General features: G+C 39.9%; 1 protein-coding gene and 1 pseudogene across 1 annotated transcript in view; one reads left to right on the forward strand and one right to left on the reverse strand.

The window, feature by feature from the left end:
• The window catches only part of LOC121443016 (ubiquitin-conjugating enzyme E2 D2), a 38740-nt gene extending 11594 nt beyond the window's left edge, over positions 1-27146 (forward strand). The window contains exons 2-7 of the mRNA XM_041644699.1: positions 10228-10291; positions 20455-20486; positions 20566-20643; positions 20724-20829; positions 22421-22514; positions 25707-27146. Coding sequence (XP_041500633.1) covers positions 10228-10291; positions 20455-20486; positions 20566-20643; positions 20724-20829; positions 22421-22514; positions 25707-25752 — 420 coding nt within the window. The 3' untranslated portion in view covers positions 25753-27146. The remainder of the gene's footprint in view (positions 1-10227; positions 10292-20454; positions 20487-20565; positions 20644-20723; positions 20830-22420; positions 22515-25706) is intronic.
• Positions 18068-20013, reverse strand: LOC121442922 (annotated as a pseudogene).
• Positions 27147-27376: the final 230 nt, after the last annotated feature.

Raw genomic sequence — 27376 nt, forward strand, 5'->3', positions numbered from 1 at the left:
CATATCAGCTTTATTCTTTTTGTTTGTTTTGTTTTGTTTTTTTATTACAGGGTTTCTCTGTAATAATCTTGGCTGTCCTGGAACTTGATCTGTAGACTGGCATCAAACTCACAGAGATCCACCTGCCTTTGCCTCCTGACTGCTGGGATTAAGACATGCTCTGCTATTGCCTGGCAAAATATTTTTTTCTTTTATTTTGGTTTTTTGAGACAGGGTTTCTCTGTGTAGCCCTGACTGTCTTGGCACTCTCTGTTGACCAGGCTGGCCTTTAACTCACAGAGACCCACCTACCTTTGCCACTCAGAATGCTGGGATTAAAGGCCTGTGCCACTACGACTGACTTCATTTGTTTTTAAATATGTGTGTATGGGGGTACACATGGGAATACAGTTCCCACAAGGCCAGAAGAGTGGGTTCTCCTGGGTATGACTTACAGGCAATTGGGAGCTGCCAAGTATGGCTACTTGTAACTGAACTCTTTTTTTTTAATATTTATTTATTTATTATGTATACAATGTTCTGTCTGTATGCCTGCAGGCCAGAGGAGGGCTCCAGATCTCATTACAGATGGTTTGGAGCCACCATGTGGTTGCTGGGAATTGAACTCAGGACCTCTGGAAGAGCAGACAGTGCTCTTAACCACTGAGCCATCTCTCCAGCCCCACCATTGCACTTTATAATTTAATAAATTCCAACTTTTACCACTTAATTCTAAAAAGTGATTTTTTTAAGAGACCCTACTTTCTAAAGGTATGCTTTGTTTCTGATTATATACATAATATTAGTTGATACCAAATCTCTCCTCAGTTAACTATGGACTTTTGCTACAGAGACAAGGTTTCTCTGTAACAGCTCTGGCTGTCCTGCAACTTTCTTTGTAGGCCAGGTTGACCTTGAATTCACAGTTTACCTCCCAGTGCTGGTATTAAAAGGTGTGTGCCACCACCATCCCCAACCCAGACTTAGTTTTTCTTATTGTCATGGTTCTGTAATCTTTCCCACAGATCTGCCGTCTTCTGCTGTTGGTAGAAAATACTTTACTAAATGCCGTCTTTTTTTTTTTTTGATTAGACAGACAAAAGGCTCCTAGTTCTAAAGTTTATATGAAATGCAATCTTAGACATTTTTCAGATATATTTTTCACATTTGTTAATACAGTCTAGCTTTGTAGATGGGAATGTTCTGGAGAGGTGAAAGACTCTGTCAAACAAAAATAGAATAATTTTTCTGAAACATTTTTAGATCTGAAATTTGGTTTTGCCTTTGTTTTTGTGTTTTTAAGACAGGATTTCACTGTCATCCTGGCTGGCCTGGAACTCTATAGGCTAAGGTAGTGGCTCAGACTCAGAGATCTGCCTGCATCTGCCTCCTGAGTGCCATACCCAGCTCCTTTGATAGAAGAACTACAATTTTTGTTTTTTTGAGTTTTGATTAATCGGATGAGACCATTTTGCATGTATATAGCCATTTGTAAGACAATGTAAAATTTAATAGCTTGACCCATAACACCACCCACACACACACACACACACACACACACACACACTTTGAGTGGTGTTTGGGATTGAGCCTTTTTCCTTTACCATTGAGCTATACCCTCAGCCACCAGTCTACACATCTCATATCATAGAACCTATTGGTCTGTAAGAATTGTGATGTAGCCAGGCATGGTAACACATCCTTTTAACCTTAGAACTCAGAAGGTAGAGGTAGGCAGTTCTCCGTGAGTTCCAGGCAAGCCAAGGTGACACAGGAAGAACTTTTCTCAAAAAAATAAATAAATCACATAAGTTCTCTGCTGAGAGAAAGCCACAGTTTTACAGGATATATTAAGAAATAGGATGCCATTGTGCCTCTTTATTTTTTTCTACAATTATGAGAATAATCTGTTTTTCAAAAATAATTTAGTGTCGGGTATTTTGTCATAGCCACAGAAGCAGACTAAGACATTCTCTTTAACTCATCTCCCCCAGCTCCCGTTTTACCTCTCCTGAGAACCCCATTATCCAGCCACTTTTTATGTGTTTTTTGAGACAATGTTTCTCTGTAGCTTTAGAGCCTGTCCTGGAACTCACTCTGGGGTTTGGTTAGTATGGGAGAGAGTGGCAGTAACCCCTTACAAATAAGTATTTTGGATTTCTAGTTTCCTATATAGTTGCTTTTGAAAGTAAGATTGAAATACTGGAAGGGACCATGGTAACTTGAGTAGCAGAATAGGAACTCTTTTCTAGTGTCTAGCTTTTTCTTTGGGGCTTAGCAGTGGTGCTTTTGGCATTGATATCTGTCTATTAGCATAGACTGTTGTCATCTACCTGACTATGTGACACACTCATTTTGGAGAGCAGAGATAACCAATTACTGAAAATAAATTTTGGATCCTAACAGGTCCTATGTCATGGAGTCAAACTTGCCTTGAAATAGCCTCCATTGTTACGAACTTAAAGAATTGGGAAGTAGCAGTTCTTGGCAGCTTCTGTTCTTGCAAATGTTTGTATTCATTTATTTGAAGGATTTTTTTTCCTCTAGTTTTGCCATTACTTAGTGATTTTCTTTTTTGGTTTTGGTTTCTCAAGACAAGGTTAATCTGGGCTATCCTGGAGCACACTTTGTAGACCGGGTTGGTCTCAAACGCAGAGATCCACCTGTCTCTGCCTCCCGAGTTCTGGGATTAAAGGTGTGCACCACCACTGCCTGACTGCAATTTTTCTAATTTGGCTATAATTGTAAAATTCTCATTTGTACTTTAGTAGGTATGTGGTCTTATGGCTACAGTATCAGAATGAGATGGTTGATTTTTCCATGTATCTGTCTTTTTTTTTAAATATTTATTTATTTACTTATTATGTATACAATATTCTGTTTGTGTGTATGCCTGCAGGCCAGAAGAGGGCACCAGACCTCATTTCAGATGGTTGTGAGCCACCATGTGGTTGCTGGGAATTGAACTCAGGACCTTTGGAAGAGCAGTCAGTGCTCTTAACCACTGAGCCATCTCTCCAGCCCGTATCTGTCTTTTTTATGTCTAAAATGCAATCAAGAAAGAAAACATTGGCTGGGTATGGTGGTACATGCCTTTAATTCTAGCAGAGGCAATTGGGTATCTGTAAGTTCAAGGTCAGTCTGTTCTACATAGGTGAGTTCCAGGCCAACCAGAACTGTCTCAGAAGAAGAAAGAAGGGAAAATAATATTGTCAGTTGCAAGGTATGTTGAAGAATATTTCAGTTATGCCAGAAAATGAGTGTGCCACCTGTCAAGTATGGTGGTACACACCTGCAATCTTGATACTTGGGAGGTGGAGGATAGGTAGATCTGGAGTCCAAGGGCAGCCTGGGTTACAAGAGACCATGTGGGGCAGGTATTGTCCGTGAAGTCAGTAAAAAACAATATTACCTTTCTTTGGGTACTTAGTATGTATATATAGTTCAAGTATATGGTTTATTTATTTAATAAATAAGATTATGTGTGTATTTTGTCTGCATGTGTAACTATGTATCATGTGAGTGCCTGGTATCCAAAGGGGTCAGAAGAGGGCATTGGGTCCCTTGGAACTGGAGTTCTAGTTGTGAGTTGCCATGTGGGTGCTTGGAATTAAAAGCCAGGGTTCCCCACAAGAGCAACAAGTAAAGCACTCTTTAACTGCTGAGCCTTCTCTCTAGCTTCTCAGCTATATGTTGCACAGACATTTAACTGGGCAGTTCCTATGGATGGACTTCAGTGTGCAAAAAGCTAGAGATTAGATTCCTTCCTGTTTGTTATGGCTTAATAGACAGTATATAAAGTTCTAAAACTGTTCATCTTGCCACATACCTGTAATCTTAACACATTGGAAGCTGAGGCAGGAGGATAAAAAGCCTTAAAAAGAAAATCTTGTTATTTATAATAATATTTAAGAATCTGGAATACTTACTGTTAAATTAGTCTAGATGCAGACAGAGCATGATATGAACTTACTTGAATATAGAACCTAAAAATTCATACTCAACTCATTTAAGTAGAATAGAATGGGGGTCTCCAAGGGGTCTGAGGGTGGAGAAAAGTTGGTCAAAGTTTTTTGTTATTGTTTTGATCTTAAGATCTTAAAAAATTTATTTTTAGTTTATGCGTGTATGTCTGTGCACCATGTATGTGCAAGTGTCCAGGGGAGGCTGGAAAAGGGTGTTGAAGTGGGATTTACAGATGTTTGTAAGCTGCTGTGTGGACACTGGGAATTGAATCTCGGTCCTGGAAGAGGAGCTAGTGCTCCTATCTACTGAGCCATCCCTATCCACTCTAGCCCCTGGCCAAATTTTTGTTAGACTAGAGGAATAAATATAAATTTGTTGAGACTGGAGAGATGGTTCAGTGGGTAAAGGTACTTGCCATTCAAATCTAGTTGAGATGCAAGTTTGATTGCTAGAACCCATGTGAGAGTGAAGGGAGGTAACGACTCCATGGAGTTGTTCTCAGGCTTTTACCTGTATGCTGTGGTTGACGTGTGTGTGTGCATGCACACACACATTATGCCCTGCACATACATAGTAATAATATAATTTTATAGTTTTTAAAACATTCTTAACTCTGATAATGTTTTCTTATATTTTGTGGTATGGGAGAATGTTATAATGTATTGTTGAAAATTACTAGAGTACTTTTTAAGTATTCTTGTTATAAAACAGTAAATGTTAGATGATACTTATATTAATTAGGCAGTGAGCCATTTCACAGTGTATGTGTATTTAAGCTTTTCATTCTGTGTATCATATACATATATACATAATTTAAATCAGTAAAATAAGGTATACGTATATACACACTTGTGCTTGTGTGCTTTGCTGTTTTCACGTTACAGTTCCAGCCCTGACAAAGTTCTAAGGCTTTGCTCTTTCTCTTTCCTCCTCTCTTCTCTCTTTACCTTCTCTTTTACCTCCCTCCCTCCTTCCTTCCCTCTCTTGCCTCTCTTGCTTACCTGCCTGGAGCTCCCTATTCTCTTTATAGTAGATGTTCTTTTTCTTTTTTAATAATTATTTATTTATTATGTATACAATATTCTGTGTGTATGCCTGAAGGCCAGAAGAGGGCACCAGACCTCTTTACAGATGGTTGTGAGCCACCATGTGATTGCTGGGAATTGAACTCAGGACCTTTGGAAGAGCAGGCAATGCTCTTAACCACTGAGCCATCTCTCCAGCCCCTATAGTAGATGTTCTTGTACTTCTGATCCTCTTGAATTCTAGGATTGATCACCGTTTTGCACTGTGTCTGATTCATGAAGTGTTAGGGATGGAACCCACAGTTCTGTACATACTAGGCCAGCACTTTAACACCTAATATATGTCCCAACTCCTGGTTTATATTTTATGTATACAATGTTCTGCCTGCACATGTTCCCGCAGGCCAGAAGAGGGCACCAGATCTCATTACAGATGGTTGTGAGCCACCATGTGGTTGCTGGGAGTTGAACTAAGGACCTCTAAAATCTAAAAGACTAGCCAGTGCTCTTGACCTCTGAGCCATTTCTCCAGCCCTGGTTTAGGTTTTTCATGATAGGATTTGTAGTCCTGGCTGTTCTGGAACTCAGTCTGTAGATCAGAACCAGCCTCAAACTCAGAGGTCCACCTGCCTCCACTTCCTGAGAGGTGGGATTAAAGGCATGCACCACCATGATCAGCTAATTTTTGGTTTTTTTGAGACAGGGTTTTTTCTCTCTATGTAGTCTTGATTGTCCTGGCACTGGGAGTGTCATATATCAATCTGTTGATTTCATTGGTTAAGCAATAAAGAAACTGCCAGGCCCATTTGATAGGCCCACCCTTAGGTGGGTGGAGTAAACAGAACGGAAGGCTGGGAGAAAGAAGCTGAGTCAGGGAGTCGCCATGATTCTTCCACTCCAGGCAGATGCACGTTAAGATCATTCCTGGTAAGCCAGCTCGTGGGCTACAGCAGATTATTAGAAATGGGCTAGTCCAGGTGCGAGAGCTAGCCTAGAAGAGGCTAGATAGAAATGGGCCAAGCGGTGTTTAAAAGAATACAGTCTCTGTGTAATTATTTCGGGTAAAGCTAGCCGGGTGGCGGGACGCAGCCCAGCCCGCCGCTCTTATTTCAACAGGGTTTTTTCTCTCTATGTAGTCTTGATTGTCCTGGCACTTTTGTAGACCACGCCCGCCTAGAACTCACAAGAGATCCTTCTATCCCTGCATTTTGAGTGCTGGGATTAGAGATATAAACTGCCTGGTTCATGACCCAAATTTGATCCTTGGAACCACATGGTAGGAAAGAAGCAACTTCTGTAAGTTTTCTTTTAACCCCATGTACACTGGTACAGATACTGTACACATGTGTGCACACACAGAGGATACAGTATTTTCTAATTATCAGAATCTTTTTTGGGGGGGGTGTTGTGTTTTTGTTTTTGTTTTTTTTCTGAAACGGTTTCTCTGTATAAACAGTTCTGTCTATCCTGGAACTCACTTTATAGGCCAGGCTGGCCTCGAACTCACTGAGATCCGCCTGCCTCTGCCTCCCAAGTGCTGGGATTAAAGGTGTGTGCACCACCACTACTCGGCATTATTTGATTCTTAAACCAATGGCTTTATTATACTTTATAAATGTCTACTTCAGTCATGATGTAGGTATGAAAACTTATCTCAAGAGGCCAAGTAAATCAATCTTTAAAGCTTCTTATGAGCATAATGTTGAGAACATTAATGTATGAAGATTTAGAAAAACCTTTATTTTGCTGTTGTCTTTAAAAATGTAGAGAATATTAATAAACTTAGAAAATGGTGACTTTGTACGTAAATTCTTCTGTAATAATGAAAACATCTGCTTAATTAATGGCAAACAGTTTATTGTGTGAAACATTTAAATTGGTAAGAAAAATATACTTTGAAGGGCAGAGTACTTCTAATTAATTTTAAGGGTTACTTTGGGTAATGCTGGAAAATGCTTTATTATAACCTCGGAACCTCAGTGGCAGCAGATGATCAGAGCACTTTGAAATGGAACTTATGCAGGGAATCTAAGCCTGTGGCCTTCTGGAGGCTTTGACCCAAATTTATTTATAGAAGCTCATTTTATACGCAAACACATGCATACATGCACAACACACACCAAAAACAAGGACATTTACCAAAGCATCACAAGTAAAGTAATTTCAGTTCATCAGCTAAAGGGCTCTATAGTAGTTTAGGTACAGAGTACTTAAGTGAACAGTGATAGGAAAAATAATACATGGAAACATACTAAAGTATTTTGAGCAGAATATAATAAGATGGTATATTCTTGTAGTACTTAGAAGACTGTGGCAGAAGTATCAGAACTTCAGTGCCAGTCTTGGTTACATAAGTTTGAGAGCAGTTTAAGCTATGTGTGACCTCACCCTGCTCCAGTCTAAATATGTTTTTTCATAATTTAAGGATGTGCTGACACATGCCTTTAATCCTAGCACTGGGGAGACAAAGGCAGGCTATCTCTGAGTTCAAGGTGAGTTCCAGGATAGCCAGAGCTACACAGACACACACACGCCCCCCCCCCCCCAAAAAAAAAAGTTAAATTTGGGGCTGGAGAGTGGCTCAGCAGATAAGAATACTGACTGTTCTCTCAGAGCAGACTTCATTTCCCAACACCCACATGGTAGCTCATAACTACTGCAATTCCAGTTCCAGGTTCTCCAGCACCCTCTTCTGGTCTCTGCAGGCACTTAGTTCACACATGGTGTGCATACATATACAGACAAAACACACACACAAAATAAAAACGTACAACTTTTTAATGTTGGATTTTTCCTATTTTTTTTACTGTTGTACTTTTAAAATATGTTCTAAAATTAGTTCTTCCTAACAGCTTTTTGATCTCTTAAAACCAAGCCAAAGGCTGTAGTTAACAGTTGCTGAGCGTATGCCAGACTGTAAGTTAGATCTGCATCACTACAAAAGAAAACATGAAAAACAAGCTGAGGAAAAAGAAAAGAGAATAATTTCTTTCATATAGTTTTCCAAATATCACTTCCAGGTTCCAAGTTTGTGTTAAAATAGCTAAAAAGCTGACATGTGACTGTGGAGCCAATGCTATAGATAAATCAGTCTCAGTAAGCCTTTATAGTTTGTTCTCTTTGGAAGTTCTATAGACTGACACTAGGCCTAACATGATACATAGTTACTCTACCATTGACCTGTATCCCCAGTTCTTAGTGGTTTTTGTTTTTTGTTTTATTGTGTTGTTTTTTTGCTTTCACGAAGGTGCTCATATCAGCCTTGAACTTCGTCATAATTCAGGCAGCCTTAATATTGCCCTTTCTTCCAGTAGCCGATATTATATATCTGCCCTATCTGACTAGAGTGTACCACATCCTTTTAAAGGTTTTCTGTTTGGCACACTGGTGCTATGACATCAGCTGAAAACATGTCAGCATTGGTTGAGGTGGTCTAGAGTAGTTTCAGAGCCACCTCCTCCCCTTTTATGAGTTTTAAGAGCTGCTCTAACAGTTTGTGATATAAAAATTGTCGTTGAGATGAGCATGGTGGCACACAGCTTTAATCCTAGCTAAAGAGAAAGCAGAGATAGGTGTCTCACTTAGTTCAAAGCCAGTCTAATCTACAGAGGAAGTTCTAGACCAGCTAGGCTATGGGTGAGACCTTGTCTTTAAAAAAAAAAGTCTGAGACAGGATCACAAATTTAATGAAGCCAGGCTTGGGCAACAGAAGGAGACTTCATTTCAAAAAGGGAGGGAGGGAGAAAAAAGATAAAAGAAAAATAGTGACTTTTCTTTAAAATAGGTTAGGGTAGTAGCATTCAGAGGGTGAAGCAGGAAGATTGCCATAAATTCAAGGTTAGCCTGGACTAATTAAGCAATAAAACAGTTTTGGAGAGCTGGTGGTGTGCCTTCCTCTGGTCCCAGCATGGAAAATGCTGACATGAGAGTACCATTGGAGTCCAGGCTAGCACTAACATCTGAGCAATATAGACTCCTTTTCAAAACACAAAAAATAGGGTCTACAACATGGTTCGGTTTGCCTTATAATCCTGATGGCCTGAGTTCAGTCCCCATAACCCATGTAAATGCCACATGTGGTAGCATGCATCTGTAATCCCAGCATCCTTTCTGTGAGATGGGAGGCAGAGGCAGAATTAGCTGGAAGTTCATGGTCCACAGAGCCTGAAGTATAGAGTGTGGCACAAACAGCAAAAGTGGTTGAGAACTAATTCCTCAAAGAGTTGTCCTCTGCTGCACACACACAATCAAGTAAAACAACAAAAACACTGTTTTGGGCTTTAACTGTTCCTTATTTTGTTTTTAAAGGAGAAAAATATCTTAGTGAAATTGAGGGGTGCTTATAACCATTTGTGTAAGGAAAGTATATAAGACTGAACCAAGAGTCTGATTTTTTGTTTTTGTTTTTTTAATATTTATTTATTATGTATATAATATTCTGTCTGTGTGTATGCCTACAGGCCAGAAGAGGGCACCAGCCCCCATTACAGATGGTTGTGAGCCACCATGTGGTTGCTGGGAATTGAACTCAGGACCTTTGGAAGAACAGGCAATGCTCTTAACCTCTGAGCCATCTCTCCAGCCCCTTGTTTTTGTTTTTCAAGATAGGGTTTCTCTGTAGCTATTGAGCCAGTCCTGGAACTTGCTTGCTCTGTAAACTATGTCATCCTTGAACTCAGAGATCTGCCTGCTTCTGCCTCCTGAGTTCTGGGATTAAAAAGTGTAAGTCACCACCACTCAGCAACTATGACTACTTGAGGATGAAGCAGAAGTAGGTGGCCAGCACAATTAGATTACATTTATAAATTGCTCAAGTGGCTGGCGAGATCACTCAGCCATTAAGAGCTCTTGCTGGTCTTTCAGAGGACCAGAATTCTGTTCTAGCGTTCACATAGTAGCCCACAGCATGCAAGCCATCCATCCATTCTAGGGGATCTAGCATCTGACAGTTTCTGATGTAATACATACATGCAGGCAAAACACTTGTAAGATACAATAAATACTTTTAGAAAGAAAAGAAAAACATAAAACTAGCTTTGCAGGGGATACTAGTACATACCTTAATCCCAGTGTTGGGAAAGACAGAGGAAGGTGTATCTTTGAAGGCCAGACAGGGTTATATAGTGAGCCACCCTTCCAAAAAATACTGACTGAAAAATAATCATAAAAGCTTCACTAGTAAGGCAGAGAGCATTGTTAATAAGGTAAGTTTAGAAACTATGTAAAGTTACATTTCTTCTCTTTGTTTTTTCTTAAGGAATTGAATGACCTGGCCCGAGATCCTCCAGCACAGTGTTCAGCAGGTCCTGTTGGAGATGATAGTAAGTATCTGAATGGAGTTGCAGCATAACAAGACTTTCTCTTTATTTTTGGGGTGGGGGTGTGTGTATGAGAGTGTGAGAGTGTTAGTTTAAGCATCACAGTTTTGCATGTGGAGGTCAGTGGACAACTTGCAGTTTGTTCCTTTCTTTCACTATGTGAGTCCCAGGATTGAACTCCGGTGGTCAAGTTTGGCTGCAGGCACTTCAGCTGCTGAGTCAGCCCTCTTACTGTTATATGTTAAAAGGTCATTTGCTATAGGGAAAGGGGAGTCTTAACTTGTAGTTTCCCGTGACAGAATATGTTTTGGTATGTTTTTTTGCTTGTTTGTTTTGTTTTTGTGTGGTTTTGTTTGTTTTTTGTTTTTTTTAATGTGGGATTTCTCTGTATAGATCAGGCTGGTCACAAACTCAGAGATGTAACTACCTGCCTCTGCCTCCTGAGTGCTGGGACTAAAGGCATTTGCCACTATCCTTGAACAAAACTTGTTTTAAGTATACCCAATCATCTTATTATATTTTGAGCTTCTTCTGGCAACATTATCTTTGTGGTTGCTCTGGTCTCTTTCTACCTGTCCTTTCTGTTGGATATTTTCCTGGGATAAAAGAGCTGTTAACCTACATTTGGCTATTTTGCCCTTTAAGGAAATCATTGTATATGTTTGTATTTAACTATATTCTACGGGGTTATATGTGTGAAAGCAGATATAATTATTAAATTGTTTATATAGTACTGTGGGTTGAACCCAGGGCCTTGTGTATGCTAGGCAACCACTCTTATTACTAAAATGTATTTGTTTGTTTGTTATGTGTTGGGGAGTTTCTCCTACCCTGTGAGTCTCAGGGAGTTAACTTAGAATGTTAGGCTTCAGCAAATGTCTTTACCTGCTTACTGGCCCTACTAATATTTTAATGCTAGTTTAATACAGTAATACTAAATTTAATATTAAAAACAAAAAACTAGACTCATTGCCATGCAATCCTTTTGTCTCAACCTCCCCAGTGCTAGGATTCATTGTGTGAGTGTTTTTGTTTTTTGAGACAGGATTTCTCTGTGTAGCTCTGGCTGTCCTAGAATTCATTCTGTAGACCAGGCTGGCCTCGAATTCACTGAGATCTTTCTGCCTCTGCCTGTCATGTGATAGGATTAAAAGTGTGAGACAGCTCAGGTGTGAGTCTTTAAACCCAGATGATTTGGAGTATTTTCTTTTGGTCCAACCTCCCCCCTCCCTTTTTTTTCTTTTTTTCTTCCCATTCTCCCCCCCCCCCTTTTTTTTCATTTTTTCTTCCTGTTCCCCCCCCCCCTTTTTTTTTCTTTTTTTCTCACTGTTTTTCTGTCTAGTCTGGAACAGTATAGACCAGCCTGCCTTGAGTTCAGAGATATGTTTGTTTTGGGCTTCGAGTGCTAGGATTAGCCTGGTAGGAAGTGTTTTAAGCATGTGAAAATTACTGATTTTTGCTTTGCTGCTATTGCAGTTTGCATTATTACACTTATCTTTGAGCAAAAATGGCTGTCCTGCAAAGTTGGGTACCCTCAAAGGGCAAATAACTTTTCAAAGTAGACTATTTAGACTTCATTTATTATAACAAAAAAAGGAAGCAGCCTGGTGGTGGTGGCTTTAATGGTAGAGTACTAGTCTGGCAGGTGCAAGGTTATAGGCTCAATCCCTAGTCCTGCTACACATTGGAAGAAGGGAGAAAAGGAAACAGTTCTGATGGCTCAGCGGGTGGGAGAGGCTCAAGCAGAAAGATTACTCAAGAATTCAGGCTCAACCTGAGCTACCAGAGGGGAAAAAAGTCTCAAGACAAAAACACGGCCAGCAAGATAGTTCAACAGGTGAAAACACCCATCACCAGGGCTGACAATTTAAGTTTGATCCCCGGGACACACAAGATGCAAGGAAAAAAGAACCAATTCTTACAAATTGTCCTTTTTACTTTCAAGTATGTTCAAACACCCACAATCACTCAGGAGGCAGAGGCATGAGAATCTCTTGAGTTCGAGGACAGCCAGGGGTACACAGAGAAATCTTTTTTTTTTTTTTTTTGGTTTTTCGAGACAGGGTTTCTCTGTGGTTTTGGAGCCTGTCCTGGAACTAGCTCTTGTAGACCAGGCTGGTCTCGAACTCACAGAGATCCGCCTGCCTCTGCCTCCCAAGTGCTGGGATTAAAGGCGTGCGCCACCACCGCCCGGCCGAGAAACCTTATCTTGAAAAATCCAAAAAACACCTTAATATGCTACAAATGATAGCACTGAGAAAGAGATAATACACATTGACTATTGTGGTGGCATGTTTGTAATCCCAGAGCCTGGGAAGTGTGGGCAAGAAAATTGTGAGTCCAAGGCCAGTATGTGCTAAAGACCTTGTCTCAAGAAACAAAATTATGAGATGCCACCAAAGTTACCAAAAAGAGAAAACAAAAAAGGTTGGATGATGGCTCAGCTTGCTGCTTTTCTAGAAGACCTGAGTTCAGATCCAAGTACCCAGGGATAGCTCAAATCAACCTGTAATTCTAGTTCCAACACCCTCCTCTGGCCTCCCAATTATCTGCATGTCACACACACAGAAACATAAACTAAAATTATTTTTTAAAAAGTTTCTTAAGAAAAAGAGCCAGCGAGGCTGGAGAGATGGCTCAGAGGTTAAGAGCATTGCCTGCTCTTCCAAAGGTCCTGAATTCAATTCCCAGCAACCACATGGTGGCTCACAAACATATGTAATGAGGTCTGGTGCCCTCTTCTGGCCTGCAGGCATACCCACAGACAGAACATTGTAAACAAAATAAATAAATAAATATGTATATACTTTTTTTTTTCTTAAAAAGAGCCAGCTGTGGTCCCATATAGTCTCAATAATTGAGAGGCAGAGGTTACAGTGTGAGACACCCACTCCTGTTTTTTTGTTTGTTTTTTTTGTTTTGGTGTTTCAAGAGAGGATTTCTCTCTAGGCGTGGCTGGCCTGGAACTCAGATCTCCCATCTCTTCCTCTCAAGCACTGGGACTAAAGGTATATGCCATCACAGCCCCAGCTAGTGAGACCCTATTTAAGAGAGGAAAATGGTAGAAACTCGGTGTGATGGCCTGGGTTTATAATCCTAGTACTTGAGAAATTGAGATGAGAGGATCTCAAACAATCTCTGTGAGTTCCAGGGCAATCAGAAAGAACTGTTACACAAAGAAACTCCATCTGAAAAAAGATACTGAATCAAAGTAGGCTAAGTACAACAAAATGAATAAGGTAGGAACTGGAGAGATGGTTCAATAGGAGCATTTACTATGCAAACCTAGGATCATAAATCAAATTCCAGCACCCATGTAACAAGTCAGATGTAGTCTCACCTGGCTGGGCTTATAGATAGCTATAGCCTCCATCTTTGTGGAAAGCTGAGACAAGGATCTTACTGGCTTGCCATTCTAACTGAAAAACATAAGCTACAGGTTTAGGAAGAGAGATTGCATTAAAACAAGGCAGAGAGCTGGGTGGTAGTGGCACATGCTTATAATCCCAGCACTTTGAAGGCAGAGACAGGTGAATCTTTGTGAGTTTGAAGCCAGCCTGGTCTACAAAACAAGTTCCAGGACAGCCAAGACAGTTAAACAGAGAAACCCTGTCTCGAAAAACCAAGGGAAAAAAACCAAGGCAGAGAATGATAAAAAGAAAACACTTGATATAATCCTCTGACCTATACCCAGCACTTAAACACACATACTTAAGAGAGGGGGCAGTAGGAAGAGAGAGATTTGTCAAGTGTTTGTGTTTTGAGTTTTATTTTTTTTTTGTTTTGTTTTTGGTTTTTGTTTATGAAACTGATTATGTAACCCTGGCTTGTCAGGCACTCATTGTATAGATCAGGCTGTCTTTGAACTTCCAGAAATCCACCATTCTTTGTCTCCCAAGTGTTAGGATCAAAGATGTGCATCACTTTGTCCAGTGCTTTTGCTTCAAATTTTAATGCTCTGTTTTTTTCTCCTTGAAGTAAGCTGAAGATATTTAATCTACTTTATTTTGTTATGAACTTGGTAAAGTGACCCTCTTGGGATCTGTGTCTTCAGACATAGGTCTCTGAAGATTTAATTGCAAACTAACAAATGTTCTTAGTATATGTTTTAACTGCAAGGCTTCATCTGTAGTGCTAAAAAGAAATTTTTGAGCTGTAAAGATCACCTTTAAAAGCTTATACAACAGATTGTAGCTTTCAGTTTCTATAATTTGATCTGACAGCATCCAACCAAAGTTGTAATAGTAGTCACTTTTTTGTTTTTTATTGTCCAAATTGTTTAGGGGTGGGTATGTAGCTCAGTCATAGAGTACTTGTCTAATATGCATGAGGCCTTGTTTAGTACCACCAAAGAGAAACCCTTGCTTTGCTTTGATATCATTTGAATCATGGTTAGATACTATATTGCTGTTGTTTCCCCTCATTCATATTTACTACCTAAAGAGACCAGGAGCATAACAGAAGGAAACATGTTAGTGATTCCAGTAGGTATTCTTACTGCTGTTGCTGTAAAGGTTCTTGAGAGCAGGACTGGTAAGATGCTCAGTGGGTAAAAGGAAGTATTTACTACGCTTTGTCTTCCAACCCATAGTGGTAGGAGTGAACTTGCTCTGTGTGAAAGTTGTCTTCTGGCCTCCACTCCTCCATACACTGTGGCACATGCACACTGTATCCATACTTCATACACATTCAACAATAATACTAAGATTGTTAAAGTTCTTAAAAGTATAATCCCTCTCAGAGACACTATAGTGTCTTCACTGGAGTATGGATATGAAAGACATAATTGTGATTTGAATGAAAATGACGTCCAAAGACTCAGGGAGTAGGTGTATTGGAGGTGTGGCCTTGGGGAAAGTGTGTCATGGGTGTGGGCTTTGAGGTTTCAGAACCTCAAACTAGGCCCAGTGTTGCTCTCTTCCCTGAGGTTCTGTATGTAGAACTCTTCAGCTCCTTCTCCAGCATCATGTCTGCCTGTGTGCCACCATGCTTCCCTTCATGACAGCAATGAACTAAACCTGAACCTGTACACCAGCCCCAATTAAATGTTTTTCTTTAGAAGAGTTGCCATGGTCATGGTGTCTCTTTACAGCAGTAGGCTACTAAGATAGCAGTACTACTTGAATGTTGATATTTTCCCTTTTCTATTAGAAAGGATATTCTTTCCATAATTGCAAATGTTCTAGTTGCCAACCTGTTGCTATTTCTGTTCTTTTTTACTTATTTTTCATAGATTTGATCCTAGAGCATAAAATAACACAGACCATAAAAGAACTATTTATCTTTTTAGCCAGAAACTTGTTCTGATTTATGTTTTCTCAAGTCTTGTATTATATTGATTTTTGTAGGCAATGGTTGTGGGTGTTCGAACATACTTGAAAGTAAAAAGGACAATTTGTTGGAATTGGTTCTTTTTTCCTTGCACCTTGTATGTCCCGGGGATCAAACTTAGATTGTCAGCCCTGGTGACGGGTGTTTTCACCTGTTGAACTATCTTGCTGGCCGTGTTTTTGTCTTGAGACTTTTTTCCCCTCTGGTAGCTCAGGTTGAGCCTGAATTCTTGAGTAATCTTTCTGCTTGAGCCTCTCCCACCCGCTGAGCCATCAGAACTGTTTCCTTTTCTCCCTTCTTCCAATGTGTAGCAGGACTAGGGATTGAGCCCATAACCTTGCACCTGCCAGACTAATACTCTACCATTAAAGCCACAGCACCAGCCTCTTAATTTCTTCTTAAATCTGGTACGATTTTTAGCAAGAATAAAGGATTGCTCTCAGAAGGCTAGCAACAAAGAATTAATACTTAGCTGCTGGAAAATTTTATGCTTGAAACCTCAGTGTTTTGAAATTCTTATTTAAATACTTTATTTTCTGATTCTTGGAATTTGACCTGGACCACGATAGACAGATTTAAATTACACAAGAGGATTATGTAGAAGGGTACAACTTAAAACAGATCTAGTTGTTTATTTGATTATTATACTACCTGATAGTGATTTAAGCTTTATTGGTATTGGGTTTTTTGTTTAAATTTTTAAATTTATTTATTTATTCTTATTTTAGGTGAATTGGCGTTTTACCGTGTATGTCTTTGTGTGTGAGGGTGTTAGATCTTGGAATTACAGGCAGTTGTTAGCTGCCGTGTGGGTGCTGGCATTTGAACCCTGGTTCTGGAAGAGTACCAGAGCTCTTAACCACTGAGCCATCTCTCCAGCCCCTGTTAAATTTTTTTTTTTTTTAATTGAGGCAGGGTCTTAACTGTGTAGCTCTGACTGGCCTGGCATTAGTTGTTTGTATCAAAAGTTTTTTTTTTTTTTTAACAAAAGTCAAAAAGATCCTTCTGCCCCTTCCTCTTTAGTACTAAGATTAAAGGTAAGTGCTACACTTACCTTTGCATGACCTAATTTTGTTGTTGTTGTGGCTGGGAATGTAGCTCAGTTGGTAAAGTACTTAAGTAATATGCACAGGGCCTTAGGTTTGAACCTCAGGACTACATAAACTGGTCGTGGTGTCACATGCCATCATAGAGGTGGAAAGATCATCCTCTGCAGTTTCAAGCCAGCCTGGCATGCATGAGACCCTGTCTAAAAATGTAAAAATATTTGGAGCTGAAGAGATGGTTCCCTCAGTTAAGAGTAATGGTTGCTCTTCCTGAAATTCAGTTCTCATCACCCTCTTAGTGGCTCACAGCTGTCTGTAACTTCAGGTCCAGGGAATCTTGGGTCCTTTCCTGGCCTCCTGGACATTGCATACATGTGGTGCACACACATACATTCAGACAAAACACCCATTGCCACGTATTTTAGGGCTTCAGGAATTGTACCTGACTGGGGTGTTTGTTAAATGAAGAAAATACAAACATATGGAAACAGAAAGAAAGATTGGGTACACTGAACTTTCTGATGCAGAAACCACAGTACCCCAGAAGCTCAGTGTGTTCATTGTATAAAATGGAAAATGGGGTTATTACATGCAGCTGAAGAAGAAGGCAGGGCTGTTAGAGACAGATAAGCAAGGAGGCAAAATTTATGCTGTACTCTACCAAACACTGAAGCAAGTTTAGCTAATCTCTGTAGGAGAAATAGTCTTTGAGCTGTAATCATCCAGGAGAGAAAGTTATAGTGGGCATTTTCTGTTCACACTATAATCTGCACACTGATCAGAAAACAGCTTTGCCAATTCTCTGAGCCTCATCCAGAGGGGAAGGCTTTGCCATTTTCCCATGGGTCTGAAGCTTTGGATTTCTTGACGTGGTTGTGTGCACGCCAACAAGACACATTCCACTCAGAAGTTCACTCATTCAGGGTTTCCTCTACTCCCCACTGAAAACAAAAGGAAAAATAAAAAAAGACATCAATCTTTCTGAGCTGAGACGATGGTGCAGTGGGTAAAGTGTATGCTGTACAGAATGCAAACATAGTTTAATATACCTAACATCGATAGAAAGAGCTGGATGTGTAGCAGTGTACCTGTAACCAGTGCTGGAATACAAAAATGTGGAAACAAGTGGGTTGGGACTCAGTGACCAGCCCTTGTAGCTGAAAAGGCCAGCTTCAAATTCAGTGAAAAAACTGTCTAGAATAAAAGTAAGGTAAAGAATATATCCAAAGTCAACTTCTGATCTCCACACACACAGGTAACACTCTCACAAGTACATGCATGTGGACACATTCACCACATGCACACTTGAAAATAGTTTTTCCTAATTTGAGTATTTAAACCCTTTCTGTAATGTGCCAGCATTTTTTTTTCAGTTCCTGTCTTTTTATTTATTCATACACAACTACTTGTCTTCTGGCTTGTTGAGGCAGTAAGTCAGACAGCACTTGCCACAATAATGTCTGTCAAAGTGGCTGGCCATGAAAACTCCAGCACCACATTCATCAGAAGGACACTCCCGACGAAGACGGCTAATTTTGCCATTTTCATCCACCTTATAGTACTTGAGTACAGCCAGCTTCACCTTCTTCCTCTTAATGCTTGTTCTTCTTGGGGGTGGTGTAAGACTACTTCTTCCTTTTCTTAGCACCACCACGAAGTCTCAACACCAGATGAAGGGTGGACTCCTTTTGGATGTTGTAGTCAGACAAAGTACAGCTGCTTGCCAGCGAAGATCAGCCTCTGCTGATCAGGAGGAATTCCTTCCTTATCCTGGATCTTGGCCTTGACATTTTCTATAGTGTTCGAGGGTTCAACCTTGAGCATATGGTTTTCCCCGTAAGGGTCTTCACAAAAATCTGTATCCTGGCGGCGCTGCCACCACAGATGGCGGATTGGAAAAGAAGACGCCAGCATTATTTTTTAAGTATATTTTATGCAATTATATTGAAGAATGGTTAAGTCTTGGAAGTAGCCAAGTGGTGGTTGCCGTGTACTCCTTTAATCTCAGCACTAAGGGGGCGGGGCATGTAGATCTCTGTGAGTTAGAGGCCAGCCTGACCTACAGAGCAGTTCTAGGGTAGCCAGGACAAAACCTGTTTCAGAGTGGGGAAGAAAAAAAAAAAGACAAGTGTGTGTGTGTGTGTGTGTGTGTGTGTGTGTGTATTAATTTTTCAATATAAGGTTTTTCTGTGTAAAAGCCCTAGCTGTCCTGGAACTCACTTTGTAGATGAGGCTGGCTTTGGATTCTTAGAGATCCTCCTGCCTCTGCATCCCAAGTGCTGGGACTAAAGTTAAAGGCATGTGTCTCCACTATTCAATGAATCATTTTTTGAAATAGCATTTAGAACTTTTCTTTGGACTTTGTAAACAAATTTATCTTCCAGGTATGACTTTGAAACAGGTTTTGTTTGTTGGTAAGTTAGTTGTTTGGTTTTAGTGATAGAATCACCATGTAGCTTTGGCTCACCTGGAACTCACCAGGGTGGCCTCAAACCCTTTACTTAGCCAAACATAAACTTAGATTTAGCATCATGGCTCAGCTTTGCCAGTATTGTTGTTGTTGGTATACTATACTACCGTGCTTAGGTCCAATGTGTGTGCACATCCTATGGTGAAATATGTGGAGGACAGCGAACAGCTTGGGAGTCCTGGGAATCATGTCAGGCTTGATAGCTCCCGTTGAGCATCTTGCTAGCCTCAAGAAAAATGTGTGGGTTCTTTTGTGTTGTTGGTGATTTTATTGTGTTTTCGATTGTGGTGGTGTATGTGAGCTTGGTGTGTATGTACACAAATGTAAGTGTTCAGAGACCAAAAGAGGTTAACGGGTCCTCTGGCGCAGCCACCTGATTAAGGTGCTGGGAGCCAAACTCTGGTCTGCAAAAGTAGTGTATATGGTTAACTGCCAAACCATCTCTCTAGCCTCTCCACCTATTTTTAAATTGGCTGTCCGTTTTTGTTTTGTTTTAGTGTATGTATTTGGTTCATTTGGTTTTTCAAGACTTTTTCTATAACAGCCCTGGCTGTCCTGGATCTCAGGCTGGATTCTAAGGCACTCTCTGCCTCCTGAGTGCTGGGATTAAAGGCACCCTGCTCATCTGTCTGTTTTTATTTACGTGTGTGTGTGTGTGTGTGTGTGTGTGTGTGTGTGTATTTTTCAGTGGTTTGAGATCATAACTGGTTTAGTCTTCATCCTGCCCATAGAAAATAGTCATTGGACTGGAGAGATGACTCAGCATTAAGAACACTGGCCGCTCTTCCAGAGGACCTGGGTTCAATTCCCAGTACCCACATGGCAGCTCACAACTGTCTATAACTCCAGTTTCAGGGGATTTGAAACCCTCACACCATATCCATAAAATAAAATTAAGTAAATTGTAAAAAGAAAATAGCCATTATTGCCAGGCAGTGGTGGTACATTCCTCTAAACCCAGCACTCGGGTAGCAGAGGCAGATGGATCTCTGTGAGTTTGAGGACAGCTAAAGCTGTTAGAGAAACCCTGTGGTGGGGTGAGTCATTATCATACTGTTTATAAATGAACTTTGTTGTAGTCTCTCACACACACCCCCCCTCAAGACAGGGTTCCTCTGTGTGTCCCTGGCTGTCCTGGAACTCGCTTTGTAGACCATTCTGCCACCTACCTCTGCCTCTGTGTGCTGGGATTAAAGTTGTGAGCCACAACTGCCTGGCATAAATGAATTTTGATTAAGTAGGCGTGATAGGTTTCTACAGTATAGGTTTGATGTGAATATCTTTAACATGATAGTTTTCTTTTTCTTGTTCTTTTTCAGTGTTTCATTGGCAAGCTACAATAATGGGGCCAGTAAGTATTCACTTTAATTCCTTAATACTTACTTTATGTAATTTATTCATTTTAAATCTCACTTTCTTATCATCAACAGAATGACAGCCCCTATCAGGGTGGAGTGTTTTTCTTGACAATTCATTTTCCAACAGATTACCCCTTCAAACCACCTAAGGTATTTGGAATATGATAATTGCTTTTAATATGCTCTGTATGAATATACTAAATCAATCACAAGGATTTCTTTTTCTTTAGGTTGCATTTACAACAAGAATTTATCATCCAAATATTAACAGTAATGGCAGCATTTGTCTTGATATTCTACGATCACAGTGGTCTCCAGCACTAACTATTTCAAAAGGTAATGGAATAGTTGTTTGATGTCAAGGTGAAATAATTGATTATATTGTTTATTGGTTTATCTTTTTAAAAATTATGTTTTTCAAATTTATGTGTGCTTTGCATTAATGGATGTATTTGTATTGTGTATGTGTCTGGTTCCCCCAGAGGCCAGAAGAGAGTGTTGTTATTGGAGTTAGAGTTGTGAGCATGTACCACAGTACCATGTGGGTTCTGGGAATTGAACCTGGGTCCTGAGTGGCTAGCGGTCCTAATTGCATAGCTGTCTTTCCAGCCCCAGTTTATTTATTTATTTTTTTTTTATAACTCCTGTTTCATATTCTCTCTCTCAAAATTTTATTTGTCTGCGTGTATGTCAGTGTGAGGATGTCAGATCTTGGAGTTAGATGGTTGTTAGCTGCCAATTGGGTGCTAGGAATTGAACCTGGCTTCCCTGGAAGAGAAGTCAGTGCTCTTAACTGCTGAGCCATATCTTGAGCCCCCACTCCTGTTTCTTTTGAAAGAGCCAATCTTCATTACTCTGTAGTAGATTTGTTGACACAATGGAAAGGGGTTGATTTTTTTTCAAGAATAGATAATCCTTGGTATAATGTCAACTTGTTGATTGTGATACTCAAGAATAAGTAGAAGCCTGTTATAGTGGTATATACACTGTAATCCTATATTTTTGAGAAATGGGTGCAGAATGATTGATATTAGTTCAAAATTATTCTTGCATAGCAAATTTTAGGCTAGCTTGATATAGAGTGAAAGTGTAAATAAGCCAGCTACCACTGAGAGGGTGAATGATGTGATTGTTTGACTTTATTTACTTACTAATGTATGTGGGGTGGGACGCAAAAAACACTGCATATAGATCAAAGGCCAACTCTTGGAGTTCGTTATCTCCTTCCGCTTTTGGGTTCCAGGAATCAAACTTAGCTTGGCAGTCTGTTCAAGTTTTTTACTGCTGAGCCATTTCACTGGTGCCCTGTTTGGTTATTTTTGCTGTCTTACTCTGTAGTCTAGACTGGTTTCCACTTGTGGCAATGTGCCTGCCTTAGTTTCTGTAGTGTGGGAATAACAAGTGTGAGCTACTGGTACCTGGCTAAAATTTATTTCATTTTTGAGACAATTTCTTCTATCCTGAGCTGTCCTTGAAGTTTCCTTGTATTGGAGGGTGATGTCAGACAACTAATTTTGTCTGTTGCTGGAAATTTGACAGCTGATTTTCTCTAAACTTGAGCTTTTAAAAATTGAAGTTCACTGGCACTGACAAGTGTTCTCAATCTAGGGTTTAGAAGAGCTTTTGTTCTGCTAATAACTGAATTCAGAACAGAATCTCATGCACATTATGCAAGCTTTCTATCATTAAGTTACCTGCATTCCCGATTCTATTCTTAACATTGGTAGCATCTCAGGTTGATTGGGGGGGCATTGTTTGTTCTTCCCTTGGAAACAGGGTCTCACTATACAGCCTTGGTTGGACTTGAACTCACAGAGATCCATCTCTTTACCTATCCCTGCCTCCTGAGTGCTACCCAGCTTCTCATGTTTAAGCCCTTTACTTTGATCTTCTACTAACATATACTTTTTTTTTTTTAATGCCCTAGTACTTTTGTCCATCTGTTCTCTGTTGTGTGATCCCAATCCAGATGATCCTTTAGTGCCTGAGATTGCTCGGATCTACAAAACAGATAGAGAAAAGTAAGTATCCCCTGTCAGGTGTGGGGTGGAGCTGTCTCAAAACTTCCTTATAACGTTGGTGTTTGGACTGAATGTTTAAGATAAACTCTACAAGGAGTACATGAAAGGATTTTGTTTTTATTTGGGGCAGGGTTTGTTTTTTGAGACAGGGTTTCTCAATGTAACGGTCCTCACTGTTCTGGAACTTGCTTTGTAGACCAGGGTGGCCTCAAACTCATCATTTTTGCTTTTAGGTATTATTTAGTGAGATTATGATAGGAACCATATCGGAGAACTTAGATGTTTTTTGTTTTGTTCTATTTTTTACTGTTGGAGAAAGTTTCTCTGTGTAGCCTTGAGTCCCCTGGCTCTGTAGACAAGCTTGGCCTTGAATGCAGAGATCTGTCTGCCACTGGGCAGTGGTGGTGCACACCCTTGATGTGAACACTCTGGAGGCAGAAGCAGGTATATCTCTGTGAGTTTGAGGCCAGCCTGGTCTACAGAGTGAGTTCCAGGGCTATACAAAGAGACCCTGTCATGTCAAAAACTAAACAAAAAGTAACAACCCATAAACAGATAGCTGACTGTGTAGTTCATCCCTTTGATCTCCGTTCTTTGAAGCAGGGACAGGTAGATCTCTTTTGAGTAAGACCCTATCTCTTAACTAATTAAAAACAAAATATTACATGATTACTTAAAATATGTTGTATTAGAAAATTCATAGATATAGATAGGCAAAATATTGAAGTAGGAGAATTGTGAATTTGATACCTATCTCAAAAACAACAGAATCAAAAAAACAAAATCATAAATAACAGAAAAATCATAGATTATTGATTGGGTTTTTTGATAGTGATGTTAATGGAGCTACATCAGGAATGGGGGATTCTGGCACTAATTCTTAAAAGTGTTTTGTTTTATGTCTAAGTAGCATCTATTATAATCATGTGTTTTGGCAGAATTTTAAAAATTTTAAATTATTGTGTGTATGCTTGTTACCTGCATGTTTGTTCAGAGGCCAGAAGAGGGCATCAGATTCCCTCGAACTGTCATTAGCGGATATAAAGTACCATGTGAGTGATCCTCTGAAGAGCAGCTGGTCTTCAACTGCTGCGTCATCTGCCTGCCATTTTCCAGACCCTGCAGCTTAATTTATTTATTTTTTTATTTATTTTGGGGGCAGTTTCACTGAAAAGTCTTGGTTGTCCTGGAAGTCACAAATCTACCTGCTCCTACCTCCCAAATATTGTAGCTAAAGATGTATGTCCCCAAACATTAGCTGTATTTATTTTGGTTTTGTTTGGGGTTTTTTGTTTGTTTTTTGAGACAGGGTTTCTCTGTGTAGCTTTATTACCTGCCCTGAAACTCGTTCTGTAGACCAAGCTGGCCTCAAACTCAGATTTGCCTACTGCTTTGTTTTGGTTGTTTTTGAGATAGAGTCTCACTATGCTGTCCAAGCTGGCTTTTAATTCCTGTAATAGAATGACCTTTCTGCCTTTCAGTGTCTTTGATAGCTGGGGCTATAGGATGTCTTGTCAAACCTGTGTTCACACATATGTACACATTTTGAAACAGAATCTAGCTATGTAGCCTTTGCTGCCACATTCACTGTCTTCTTGTCTCAGCCTCCCAAATGCCAGATTTCCAGGAATGAGCTATTATGCCTAATGATTCATTCCTATTCCTTTGTCTTCTCTTTCTTTTTTGGTTTGTTGTTTTTTAATGGTCTCATGTAGCTGAGGCTAGCCTCGTGATTCACTGTTTAACTGTCTTTACCTCAAGTACTATCCTTCTAGACTTTTACAGCTTCCCCTGTTACTGGAATGTTTTTATGGAGCAATTTTTTTATTATATAAATTATTGAAGTAAACCATGCCAAATAATTGTTTTATTAATATAAAGGAAGGTATTGTGTCATTCTATTTCTTTGTAGGGTTTTATTTGGTTTTGTTTAGAGACAGGGTCTCACTGTGTACCTTTGGCTGGCCTGTAGCTTGGAATGTGTAGACGAAGGTATCCTTCAATTCACAGGTATATCTACTTGCCTCTGCCTTCCAAGTGCTGGAACTAAAGAAATGCAACACCATTCAAACTTCATTATAATTTTTATGTTTACTTTATGTGTATGAATAGGTGAAAGTTTTGCTTGCATATATGTGTATATACCACATGAGTGCCTGGTACTCGCAGAGTCCAGAAGGACTTGGATCTCCAGAACTGGAGTTACAGATGGTTGTGACCTACCATGCAGGAGCTAGGAGCAGAATGAAGTCCTCCTTAAGAGGAGCAAGTCTCTTAACAGCAAGTCTCTAGCTCCCTTATTGTATTTTTGTGAGACAAGAGTCTATGTAGTACAGGCTGGTCTCATTCTTTTTTTATTTTTATGTGTTGTTTGAGACAATTTTTGGAAACTACTGTCTCAGTCTCCCCTCTTAGTTCATTATTCCATTTTAATTACTGTTAAGTGATTTTAAAAACCATATAATGTAGAATTACATAGTCAAAAAAATCTTAAGGTGTATTAGCACATACCATAGCCCTCCAGAGGTAGGAAGACTACAAGTTTAAGGTTGCCTTTGGCTGCACTGAGTTGAAGGTCAGTCGGAAACATAGGGTGGAAGCCAGATGTTGGTGGCAGACGACTTTAATTCCAGCACTCAGGAGCAAAGGCAGTCAGATCTCTTGAGTTCCCCAACCTGGTCTACAAATTTGAGTTTCAGGACAGCCAAGGCTGTTAAACAGTGAGTCCTTGTCTCGGGAATTTAAAGAAAAAAAGAAAAAGGTAACAGCAAATTCTAAACTTGACTTGAGTTCTCTAGATACTGCATTTATAGGAAATCGTTTTGGTTTTACAGCAGTGTCTCACCGTATTATGAATACAGGCTTATTTGTAATTAGAGGTAAAGCTAGGTCATGGTACATCTCTGTAATGGCAGCACCCAGGAGGATTGCCTCAGGTTTGAGGCCATCCATCCTAGTTTTAGATAGTCCAAGGCCAGCCATGGCTCTGAAGTGAGACCCTAGCTCAGATAGGGGGGTGGGACTGAGAGAGTAAGGGGGGAGTGTGTGTGAAAGAAATTGGAGGGGAAAAGATGATTTTGCTTTAGTGTTTTCAGTTATTGCCCTAAAATTACTAATTGGGATAATGAATGAAATGTGTTGCTCATTGACTCCTTACCTCTCTTAAGCCAAGTTCTCTTTGTGTGTGTACAGGTACAACAGAATAGCTCGGGAATGGACTCAGAAGTATGCGATGTAATTAAAGAAATTATTGGATAACCTCTACAAATAAAGCTAGGGGAACTCTGAAAGAGAAAGTCCTTTTGATTTCCATTTGACTGCTTTCTATGAGCCCACGCCTCATCTTCCCCTGTGCACATGTTTACCTGACACAGCAGTGCTGCGTGTTGTACATACTTGGAACAACAAACTAGAAATACTGTACTTCTGTACCAACATTGCCTCCTAGCAGAGAAGTGTGTGTGTGAGAAGCCAGTTCTCCGGGCATAACCTAGGTGTGAGACTAAAAGCTTTCCTTATTGACCTAAATTTGGATAATGGCAAGATGTGAGGGGTAGTGGGTACACAGTGTTTGCTTGATGAGAGGGAAAAAGCTCCAGTGACCCGTAGGAGATTGTTTTTAAGTGGAACCCATCTAATCTCAAACAGTCATAAAAAGCACGGTGAAGAACATGAAGCTGTTTCTGTATTCATTTCACCCTGAAGGACCTACAACTTAGGTGAATGTTATGACCAAACAGATTAGACTCTGCCTACACGCTGTATTTAAGGTCTGAGTTTGACTGATCAACATTTAAATGGACTGGAGCTGTTAGTACATAAAGTGTGGTGGACTTTATTCCCGACACTTTCACATCTCCCTGCCCTTTCTGCCTTCTTCCTTTTAGCCCCTTTCCATAATCTTTGGTTTGTATGTGGTTTCTCAGTTAATACATAGCTAATAGCTCTTATTTTTCTTATGTTTTTAACTGCTTTAGGCCTATTTCGATGTAAGGGTGAAAATTCATTTGATGGAAATACTTGTGTATATTTAAAGACCCAGTTGCTCCTCTGGAGCTTGTACGTTCAAGAATGATTAATCTGTGTAATAAACTGATTACTACAGTCATTACATATAATTTTGTGTGAATAGGCTTTTTGATTTAAAAAGTTTGTCTAGTTAAGATTAGTGGTGGATTTTCTCCTCGTCCCTGAAATGTTCTCATTTATATTTGTTGCATTTCAAAATCATGAAACAATTCCAGTTTACATCGTAAACAAGATAGGAGAGTAGTTTATTAAATAAGATAGAGGCATAAGCTCAAAGGCATTTTCATGAAACTTATGTGCACCATTCCAGGAACATGACTGTTAAACTAAATAAATTTGCTTTGTTATGAAACTGAGCAGCATTTCACCAAAACCTTGTGATAGTCTCTTGGTACATAGGACATAGAATACAAAGGTGTTGCTGTTTGACAAGTTAAGCCTCTGTGATTGTAATCATAAAAGAATAACTGACCAAACCTGGAAAACATGAGCACAATCTTGTATTGGAGACTCTACATAATTACTTTGCACTAACATTTGCAGGATGTTCATTGGTTTTAAATTGTACTGTATGTGGCTTTTTGAAGTCTTCCCTTGACTCTAGTAAAATGTAGTTTGAAATTTGTAAACAACTGTTACCCAGAAACATACGTGTGAACTAGGCAAGTTACCTGCCCTCACCCCTTCCCTAACCTGACTGTAAACCCGGCCAGCCTGAAGGCCTGGCTGACGCTCTCTAGTCATCAGCGTCTTTGGAATGCATCTTTACACTCTTGCACACAAATGAGGAATAAATGTCCACTGCTTTTGGTTTTAAACTTGTTCCCCTGTCT

This window comes from Microtus oregoni, unplaced genomic scaffold (assembly GCF_018167655.1).
Source record: "Microtus oregoni isolate MIOR12 unplaced genomic scaffold, Mior012 000098F_ref0000018, whole genome shotgun sequence".
In the NCBI taxonomy this organism is placed as follows: Eukaryota; Metazoa; Chordata; class Mammalia; order Rodentia; family Cricetidae; genus Microtus; species Microtus oregoni.